Genomic DNA, 11,616 nt, shown 5'->3' with positions numbered 1-11,616 from the left:
TGCTATTAAGTCCATAGTCAAACTAGAGTGGTTTCATTAGTCTTATGTCACACGGTGAAACTTGCGCTATAAACTTTCCCACTTTATATGCGTTCTTAAGGCCAGAACAGAATCAATCGTCGCTTGCTTGCTTGCGAGCGCTTTAAGCCCTCGGCACATACGATGCTTTAAGCGCCGCGGTACAACATCCACATGAAAAAAGTGTAAGTGAAGCCAAGTTTTTTGAAAAACAACAATATGGCTGACGCATTAAAGTTAAACATAATTTAACTGTTCTTGGACAACGCCTGTCCCAACTTGTCACTAAACGGACCGTTTGTTAAAATTTCAATGATATTACTCTAGTGTGCGCCGGATCTTAGTTGTGTGCCTTTTTAGATCGAGTTCCGCACTATAGCAATTTCATATAATTGCGTTAGTCCCGGTCCACACTAGAGTGATTTCATTGTAAAAATTGCATGATATTATGCGTCTCTAGATCGACATCCATGGTAGAGTAAAATCATAAAATTGCTGTAGTGGGGAATTCGATTTAAGAACACCTAATTTCATGAAATTTTTCAATGAAATTCACGCTAGTGTGGACCGGGACTTAGTATGTCCCGGTCCAAACTAGAGTAATTTTACTGAAATTTTGACATGTAATTTTGATTTTTTTGGGAAAAAAACATAATTGTTTTTATATATAGCCGGATTTAACAAACCCACTGGGTTTCAAATGTCAATTCCATTGGTTATATGTCAAATAAATCCTCACGAAGAAGGTTAACCCGGCAAAAAAGCTCTAAAGCCCTCGGCACATATGGTCCGTTTAGTGACACGTTGGGACACGCGTTGTCCCAAAAAAGTTAAATTATGTTTAACTTTAATGCGTCAGCCACATTGTTGTTTTTTTTTTTCAAAAAACTTGGCATCACTTACACTTTTTTCATGTGGTTGTTGTACCGCGGCGCTTAAAGCATCGTATGTGCCGAGCGCTTAATATGTACGTCGTTTAGTCTGGAGTATTACCCCAATGGTTTAAGGCCTCGACACATAAGAAGCATGGCATTCTTGCTTATGTCATGTTCACACGAGCGTTTCAATTACGTTGTTGGTCCGTCGAACGACGTACATGAATTAACCCGTTTCCACGACACCATTCGGAATTAACAGAAACATAAACAAAATTTCCTTCATTTTTGTTTCCTTGTTTTCACGAAAATTAGAACCGAAAACACATGAAATATAGATTAAATGAATAGGAAAAGCAATAGACTTTCCTTCAATCGTATCTTCTATATTTAACAACACACATTTCATTCATTTTTTTCATAAATTCTGAATAATTTAGTATTTTCAATATTTTTTATATGTTTCTATTTTCAAAATTAAAAAGAGAGAGACATGTCAAAACAATGTTTGCGTATACAGACTTTCAGTTATTTGTTTCCTTTTTGTTTCTGATATTTTACGCGATTTTGAACTAATGGAAAAGAAATGTGTCTGGAATTAAGAAGGAAACACAACCATCTTCCTTCTGCATCTATATAAAATGTTTAGTTCATTAATTTTCATTCATATTTTTCCTTTTTTCTGAAAATTTTTGTGTTTTCAACAAATTTTTCAACTTTGAATTTAGACATGTCATAATTAATTTATTCGATAAATTCTCTCATTTGTTAGAGATGGGACATATTTATTCGTCGTTCCGAGAGTATTTCTAATCGAACAACGTAGAAAAATCGTCGTTCGTTCATAGAATTTTGTGTGGGGAAATAAGTAATTTATTCGTAGTTATGGGTCGAACAACGAATAGAGATCGAACGACGTACCGTGGAAACGGGCTATTAAGTCATATCTGGTAAATGACTAAAAACCAAGTTCGACCTAATTCAAATGTGATTCTAAAATCTTTTTATTAGGTAGAACTTGGTCTTTAGTCTTTTATCAGATATGACTTCAGCAAGAATGCCATGCTTCTTATGTGTCGAGGCTTTTAAACTTCATCATTAGTCCATATTTACATTAGGCCATTTTCATTGCGGCAATTGTCAGTTCGATGGAGAGAGAGGTGAGGCATATGGTAACCCTTTGCCTCTCTACACCCTCTCTCACAACAAACTGACGATTGCCGCAAGGAAAATTGCCTAATGTAAATATATGTGCCGCGGCCTTTAAGGTAGAAACACAATGAAATACGCCACTTTTTCACGATCAGTTTCATGTAAGAGATTAAAAGCCAAGTACTACCTAATTCAAAAGAACTAGGAAGCATTTGAAGTAGGTAGTACTTGGCCTTTAATCTTTTACATGAAACTGAGCGTGAAAAAATCGGCGTAGTTCATTGTGTTTCTACCTTAAAGGCCGCGACACCTACGGTCCGTTGTGCGTCGCGTCACAACTTAATAACAACAACCACATGAAAAAAGTGTTAGTGATGCCAAGTTTGTTCTTGTAGTTTTCATGTGGTTGTTGTAACGCGACGCTCAAGGGACCGTATGTGCCGCGGTCTTAATGTTTTTCAAAACGAACTGACAGTATCATTGTTACTTTACGTGCAAGAATCTTCAAGTTTTACCACTTTTTACACGAAAAGCGTTCCTTTACTTCAGACACCATACAATTCATTTAGGAGCATTTTACAATTTTCACTACTCTTGCCAGTTTTCCCATTTTTAAAAGTAAAGAAACAGACAATATGTTGCAAAATTTTACTGATTTCTACCAATTGGTCTGTTCCTTTAATTTTAAAAATGGTAAAGGCCTGCGTACATAAGCTGTCTTGCCTGCTTACCTTGCTTACTTCTGATAAAAGAATAAAAAAGAAAAGGACAACCCAGTTCGAAATTTCCTCGGCCTTCTTTATTCTTTTATTTTTATTATGTCAAAAATGAAGCAGGAAAGCAAGGCAATCAGGCAGAGCAGCTTATGTACGCAGGCCTTAACAGTGCAAGGCGATTTTAACAAGGTGATCCAATGGGCGAATTCAGGCCGTAGTCTTCATTTGCTGTCAAATTTTTTTTCGCGAAATATCCCCAAAATGTAGAAGAAAACGGTAAAATATTCTTCATTAATGCTTGGTTTACATTTACGAAATCCACTCGATATCAACTGTCAATTCCTTTGCGTATACGTCAAATGAAAACTCATCTGAAATCCATTGGATTTCATTTGACGTTTAACCAATGGAATTGGCAGTTGAAATCGAGTGGATTTCGTAAATGTAAACCTTCCATAAGCTTAAATAAAGATGTTGTAAACACAAATGGGCCAAATACATACGATCCGTTGTGCGACACGTTGCGCGTTTAAAACAACAACCACATGAAAAATGTGTAAGTGATGCCAAGTTTGTTCTTACAGTTTTCATGTGGTTGTTGTAACGCAACGCTCAACGCGCCGTATATGCCGCGGCCTAATTTTCTTGATAGAAGTGAAAATATTATTTATTTTTTTTCCATAAGGAATCCACAAATTTCTATACCTATTATTTGTTGTTCTCTATTTGAAAGATCGTTTGTTGTTACCGTTGCGAGATTATGGAATCGACTACCAATATCATTAAGGAATTTCAGCTACTCAGATAATAGGTTCCAAAGCCTGGTACGTACGGTGTTTACATGATCGTATATTTTTCTTGTTGTAACTACATTGCCAGTAAGTTATGGTCAGAATATTTCTTATTTTTCGCCACCCAGAACCTTAAGCCATATTCCACTAATTATTTCTTCAATTATTCTTTAGTTTGTAATAGTAGTATGTAAGTATGAATATGAAATGTAATTACTACTTTTTTACGTTATACAATACGAGTTATTGGCCTTAAAGGCTTAAAGTATTGCAAATAAATAAACTGAAACTGAAACTGAAATTTTGCCTGGTAGGGCGAAGATAATTTTTTAATGACTTTTTATTAATTTTCTCGTTTAGAGTTAAGCTTAATGATCGAAAGCCAAGGACTCGAACCCACATAGTCACCAAATTATGTGACCTGGGTTCGCTGTTAGTTGAGCAGCTCTTCAGAACTTTCGGTTTATCAAATCCATATGTGCTTTTATACAACATCGGATATTTGGCCGTTGAATTGTATTTCTTCATGACAAATGGCCGCGGCACATACGGTACGTTGAGCGTTGCGTTACAACAACCACATGAAAACTGTAAAGCCCCCGGCACATACGGTACGTTGCGCGTTGAAAACAACAACCACATGATAAATGTGTAAGTGATGCCAAGTTTGTTCTTGAAGTTTTCATGTGGTTGTTGTAACACAACGCTCACCGTATGTGCTTGGGCCAAAACGCTTTTTTTGTGCTGCCTTTGAAGTTATGATTTTGGCTTTGAACGCTAACACGCCGTGCCATTTTTTTCATATGTTTTCAAGGACGTGGGTTATTTATTTTTGATTAAAATTTTTTTTTGACAGCAAATGAAGACATCTGTTGGTATTATTGTATCACCTTCTTTCTTGCACCATGTAACAGTGGCAAAAAATGGTAAAAGTGGCGAACTGCTCTCATATAAATTGTATGCTTTTAAAATTAAAGTGGGAAAAACTGGTAACCTCCGGCACGTAAAGGAACACGACTAATATAATTATTTCATCCCGGCGTAGGGAATTATCAATTGGCTTTTCAGATTTTCGTGTGTACCCCGCTTAAAGTCGTGCGACGTACTACTACGTCAAGCGTTAATTTCGTAGAGTATCAATTATCGAATAACCACAAAATCAACTTGGCACCATTTTTTCTTATTTCCGCTTCTGTACATCGCCACTTTGGGTGTAGATAATTTTCTTCTGAATCATTTATAGTGAAAAAGTTGAACGGGAAACATCCGTTGGTTACGCGTTCGTTTAAGTAAAAATAAATCTTGCATTTTTTTTAAAGCCGGAAAATAAATTATATTCATAAAAAATGACCAACCAAAACGGAAATCAAAATGGCGACAACAACGATGTAAGTATTAATTATTTTAGAACATTTGTTTTTCCATAAAAATACATCTTTTGTTGTTGCATCAATACATCCAGAATATTCTTCGTCGTTCGTATATGGTTGAAAATCCGCCATTTTGTTTTACTCTTTTTTGTTCTATTAAACTTTGTCGATGTAATAACTAACTAAAATGATATTTTCTATTTATTTATAGGACCAAATCACTGAGCCAGAGCAATTCCGTAAATTGTTCATTGGCGGTTTGGATTACCGCACAACCGATGATGGTCTAAAATCCCATTTCGAAAAATGGGGTCGCGTTGTCGATGTTGTTGTAATGAAAGATCCCCGCACAAAGAAATCACGTGGTTTCGGTTTCATTACCTACTCCAAATCGTCCATGGTCGATGATGCCCAAAATGCTCGCCCACACAAAATTGATGGACGCGTTGTTGAACCCAAGCGTGCTGTGCCACGTCAAGATATTGATAACCCCAATGCCGGCGCCACAGTAAAGAAAGTGTTCGTTGGTGGTCTTAAAGATGAACACGACGAACAATGTTTGCGTGATTATTTCAACAAATATGGAAACATTGTTGAGGTTAATGTTGTTATGGACAAGGAAACTGGCAAGAAACGTGGTTTTGCCTTTGTTGAATATGATGACTACGATCCCGTTGACAAGATTGTGTGTAAGTAGAAGGAAATGAATGATGAGTATGCATTATTTTGTATGAGAAAAGTGTATGTACAGTCCCAGCTCCGCATAGGTTTTTTCAATGGCACTATGCGGCGTTTCATTGGCTGTTAGAAAAACCTTTAGACGTAGATTATATCTTGGTTAGATTATTTCCAAAATATTAATCTGATGAAAAGGTCTGCGTTACAACAAAACTCTATACATGCTATGTGTGTATGTATAAATGCTCCAAAACATTAAATTTTCTCGTTTTTCTCAAAATGGCGGAAAACCATTTTGACATAGACGCCGGAATGCTCTCACCTACTATGTTCGAATTGAGTGTGTTAAATAAGAAACTCAATATAAAATGCGAAAAAATACAACTTAACAAATAGTTTGTTCTGACAAAAGTCTACATAGGGTTAGTTTTTGATGGGAACTATATCCTCAGATAAAAAATCCAAATATTGCCACCATTTCCCCAAAAATCGTCTTCGAACTTTTTTGAGTTTCCGGGTTTGAGTGACTTGACCGCGGAAAAATTGAGTGATCCGTCGTCTATGTCTTCATTAGTCTATGATTTTGAGGAAAAACGAGATACAAATGCTTGCTTTAGTCCGGGCAAAAGTTAATAATTCAATTTTTTACTTCTTTTACAAGACACTCTTTGTCGGTTCTGGGTATAAACATAGCCCAATAAATTACTTGGTTTTTCATTCTATTAATTTGATTATCAATCATGCTAATTCATTTTTTTTTCAAATTCTATTTGCAGTGCAAAAATCTCACACCATTAAAAACAAAACTCTGGATGTGAAAAAAGCTTTGCCAAAGAATGACATGTCCGGACCACAAGGTGGTGGTGGTGGAAACATGGGACGCGGCGGTAACATGGGTCGTGGTGGTAACATGGGCCGCGGCGGAAATATGGGTCGTGGTGGCAACATGGGACGCGGTGGTAATATGGGTAATCAAAATGGAATGGGAGGCGGCGGCGGTTGGGGTGGAAATGGTGGTAACTGGGGTGGAAACTTCGGTGGTGGAAACGGTGGTGGTTTCAATAACGGCCCCGGCGGTAACGGTGGCGGTTGGGGTGGAAATAATATGGGTCCCTGGGACAATAACGGCGGCGGTGGTTGGAATAACGGTGGTGGAAGCTTTGGCGGTCCAAACAATGGTGGCAACAGCGGTAATTGGGGTAACGATGATTTCGGTGGCGGTTATCAACAAAGTTACAGCGGTGGTCCACAACGTGGTGGTAACTTTGGTAACAATCGTATGCAACCTTATGGTGGCGGCAAAAGCAATTTTGGAGGAAGCGGCGGTGGCATGGGTGGTAAGTACTTTGTTAATCTGTTAAATTCCTTAATTAGATATTGTTGGCAAATATGTATGATCACAGTTCCCTGACCCAATTGTCGAATGTATATGGCGAATAACAAAATTCCTTTACAATTCCATTTGAAAAAAATTAAAAATTTTTTTTACGAGCACATCTACGATTTTTGGTACAGAGGTAAAGGAAAAAAATCCGGTTTCAAATCTGCTCGCGTTCACGAAATTGGCCAATGCGCGCAAAAGTTATAGCGGTTTTTATTCTCATATAAAGAAAAAATATTTAAAAATATCTTTTTTGTTGTTATGAGAAAATGTATGCATAAATCGTTAACAGCAGTCCATATCTATTCGTAGATGTTTAAATAGTTATTAAATTTATTATTATTTTCGCGGAAAGTCAACAAATAATAAAAAATTTTTGAAGTAAATCCAAATTATCCTGTCCCAGAATCCGTACAAACCCTCAAAAAATAAATTAAAGAATATATGCGGAATCTAGACAATGCGTAGAAAAATATGATACCAAATTTATAGAGATTGGGTACATAAATTGCATATTATAGCAACAACAAAAGAGAAAAACTTATTGTTGGAAAATATTGTTGCAAATATTTTTTTGGTTTGATTCTAAAAATTAGAAATAAATATTTGGGAGTTCTCCAACTATTTTGCTAAAATCCCATAGAATAATGAATGTATACAGTTAAAACTTCATCAAAACATATGGTTTACCATCGCGAGAGTTTAACTGATTACTGTGATAACTTATAAGGGTAGGAAATTAAGAGTAATATTGAAATTACAATCATTCAATTAATATTATAATTAAAAAGCCTGTTATTCGCGAATTAGTTAAAGTCGGTTGATGCGCATCCGTTTTTGGATACACCGAACCAATCTCTGTCAAAATTTATGCATATTTCGATGTTTCACTCAGGGGCCATTGCGTGCCGCCAGTTGCATTATACACTGTAAAAAACCTTAAAGTTGGTAAAAGTCGCGCAATGTGAATGCGATTGTGATGCGCATCCGGTTTCGTCAGCGCCTATCAAAAATACGTCCAAATATACCAATTTTAATTAGATTCTTCAAGAAACGCGGATGTGCCTCCACATTCTATTTTTGGTGAAAAACCCATATTACACGCGAATCTCTGTAATTTATGACACGCGTTTTCGCAAATATTATAATCGCGTATAAAGGATTCCATTTACGTAAAAAAAATTTCAAGAAAATCGCGGTTTAGTACGCGGATTTGTTGAAATAATTTTTTGCTGCTTTTCCTATTTTCAGGGTATCTATATCCGCGGTTTTAGTGGATGGATTCGATCGCGGAAGGTCTCATTAGATCCGTCGCGTAAAAAAACTAAATTCACGCGGGGTACAAAGGAAATTGAATGGCACTTGTAAATTTTAAACGCAAAAAATAGGTTTTTTAAAAAAAATCACGCATCAAATATTGGCCTTTAGACTCCAATTACTAGGATGCTGTAAGGAGCACACTCATGAGATATGCATTAAACGCCGTAGAATCACGAGTTTTATAATCCTAATGTGAGTTTTGAATATTATCTTGTTGCGCGTCCGAATTATTAAAACAATTCAAAAAACCCCGAAATTCCGGCTTCAAACTGTCAGCATCAATTTTAGGTGGATGCAGTGGATATATCGAAAAATGATACACTAGTATCATATTGCCCATGAAGTATTCTTTGAGTCTTTCTTTGGGCATATGTCTATAAAATGTAAGGTTAAGCCTAAAATCGGAAGGGAGCATAAAAAAACTTGTTGGCTTCAACCCATTTTTACCTATTTTTCTACATTGATGCCAACACAGCTTCCACGTAAATTAATTTTAATGGTCGACCTTATGGGATTCCTCCTAAAACACTTCAGTTTAAAGAATGCATATCATACTATATAGAATATGTTAACAGTTCGCGAATTCTGAAAGGGAGAAACTCGGATTCATCGATTGTAAAAAAATTTTGTTTTTCGCCATATCCTATTTGAACAATTCCATTTAAAAACTGTGAGAATAAATTTTATAGCGTCGGCTTTTGCTATGTTATGCGAATTATATAACAGTATTCGTTGTAACACGCAGCCTCGCTACAATTTTCGATATACATTTACAATACCTTTTAGATGGGGGTGGCTACAAAAAGACTTCCCACACCATTTCAATGTATGTTTCTGTTGTATGTATGTACGTACATGTTCTCTGGACAAATATTCATATGCGGTATTATTGTTCCCTATGTTGAAACACCACAGTTCCCTGACCCAATTGTCAAATGTAATTTCCTATTTGAACAATTCCATTTAACAACTGTGAGAACAAATGTTACAGCGTCGGCTTTTGCTATGTTATGTGAATTTTATTTTTTTGTATTCATTGTAACACGCAGCCTCGCTACAAACGACGTTATAAATTATAATATCCGCTTCAAAGGAAGTTTATTAAAGTCTATAGTTTGGTAAATTGTCACAGTCCCAGCTCCGGATAAAATTTTCAATAGTTATATCCGGCGTTTCACGACTGTAAGATTAATTTGGCATCTATTATATCAGTGTTAATTTATACCAATCCTTATAAATTGATGAAAATGTATTTGCTACAATTTTTTCAACCTGTTGCTTCACATTGTGGGCACTACACTCAGTTGGATAAACAATTTATTAAAGATGTGTCGTTTGTTTTCCTGTATAATAAGGACATCGATCCGAATAACACAATTATTCCCCAATTTTTATAAAAGAAAAAATCGGCACTATAAATCTTTTCTTTTATATTTTAGGAAACCAAGGAAATTTCGGCAACAATCCCAGTTTCAATAGTGGCCCCATGGGTGTAGGTGGAGGAAGTGGTGGTGCCGGCGGCAACAGAAGATATTAAGATGATGGGTAAGTACCTAACAAAGTGGAAAATATCACTTTTTCTGTTTACTTGACAGAGAGAATTAACATTTTTTAGTAGGAACGCTAAATTGTTGTTAGCTAAGGGATATAAAAAAATGCCAGCTACTCTTTTTATAATTTTATAATTTTTCTTTTAGACCATTGTTTTTTAGTCTATTTTTCAAATAGATTTCTATTAGTTACACTCTTCTAAGCCATAAAACAATGATTAATATTTTTATTCTAACATATTTTTATAGGTGTTGTAAAAATTTCCAGGTCCAATAACAGTGTATAAAAATCCATTCAGAATGCAAACCAAACAGTTACAGTTTTACGACAGTTACATATTACAAGAAAAATAGTGTAAGGATCATTAACAATTATACACGCCCTCCTTCTCCAAACCCCATCAAAATCAATATATACTTGAACAGAAGAGATGAAAAGTTTTCTAAATCTCATAGAAAAAAGTATACCAGAAAGAAAGAGAGAAAGAGAAAGGTGAAGGAGGAGGGGGAATATTTGAGGAAAATAACAGGAGAATAAAAAGGTATATAGTGTGTGGACAAAGCTAAGAAGAAGATGAAGAAGAGAAGGAAGTAAACAGCAATGCAGAAACAGTAACAACTAAACTACTTATCAGAGCAGACTGTTATGGAGAAATGATCATTGAGAGATTTGTTCTATAAATGAGAGGAGAAACAAACCCCCCATTTCTATACAAGAATTAAGCTCATAGTAAAGTAAAAACCTAATGCATTTCCTTCAGAACAGACAAACAGTTTATAAGAACTAAAATACACATTAACTGTCAAATAATATGCAGAAGAAGAGTAGTAGTAAGTGTAAGTCATTTTATCTGTATGTTGTTGTGCTTTTTTCCTGCGAAAGTTACTTTGTCCAGTATATTACCAAAATAATCAAAAAGAAGGATTTTTATATAAACAAAAAATAGTTAAGATTTCCTCACTTGAGAATGTCACCCAACCAACAACAACATCTAACATCTATCTTTTAGAGTATTCGCACGACGCATGTAATTCGTTCGTATGTGCTTTTCATAATTATGTCATAACAAAAAATACATTTGTGAGACAATTTCTCTGTCTCAGTAGTAGATTTTAAGCTATCTCATAACACAAGTATAGCCCTTAAGTTTTTTTTAGATATTACAAATTTGTGGCAATTCTTACTTTTAATTTATATAACGCAAAAAACAAACTAGAAATAGTAGAACAAGAAACTTTTTTGATGGAAAAGGATATGTCAGAGAAGAACTATACAATTTCCGTGTATATTAGTGAAGTTCATATTTAGCTTGATTGTATGTGTGTTAGTATTTGACGAAGAAATTGTAATGTAAACAACAATAGGAATATTGTTGTGTCTTTCTTTTTGGAAATGCTATAAACGTTTATATTAAGTAAAACTTCTAATATACAAGATTGACTTCAGATGATTTTTTTAGCCACATCTATACTTTTAAATGAAAAAAGAACAAATATATGTACATATTTATTTACATTATGAAAACAATGTAAGAAAGAAAAGAAATTCATAGATTTTAATGAGTTTGATTTTTCATATTGAGCAAATTAAAGAAGAGTTTTTTAGATTAGAGATGAGAAAGGCGAGATCTCCCCTTATGTCTTATCAATTTTTTTGTTTCAAATCTTTTTCATTTTCCCTTTTGCTTATTAATATTATTTTTGTGTTCCAAGAAAATGGGATTTGGAATTGAAAGAAACATTCCAATTTGGTATGCGCGCGCTG

At 35.1% G+C, this 11,616-nt stretch overlaps 1 protein-coding gene across 1 annotated transcript; it reads left to right on the top strand.

Moving 5' to 3' along the window:
- Positions 1-4,695: 4,695 nt before the first annotated feature.
- LOC141389191 (heterogeneous nuclear ribonucleoprotein 87F-like) lies at positions 4,696-11,397 on the top strand. Its single transcript, XM_073960327.1, has 5 exons — positions 4,696-4,940; positions 5,134-5,611; positions 6,377-6,937; positions 9,741-9,846; positions 10,101-11,397. The coding sequence occupies exons 1-4, from the start codon at positions 4,899-4,901 to the stop codon at positions 9,836-9,838; spliced, it is 1,179 nt and encodes a 392-aa protein (XP_073816428.1). The 5' UTR covers positions 4,696-4,898; the 3' UTR covers positions 9,839-9,846; positions 10,101-11,397.
- Positions 11,398-11,616: the final 219 nt, after the last annotated feature.

The sequence above is a fragment of the Musca autumnalis genome, unplaced genomic scaffold, assembly GCF_047663935.1.
Source record: "Musca autumnalis isolate F117 unplaced genomic scaffold, ASM4766393v1 scaffold_1, whole genome shotgun sequence".
Classification (NCBI taxonomy): Eukaryota; Metazoa; Arthropoda; class Insecta; order Diptera; family Muscidae; genus Musca; species Musca autumnalis.
Note: the sequence above shows the minus strand (reverse complement) of the source record. Positions and strands in the feature narration are given on the sequence as shown.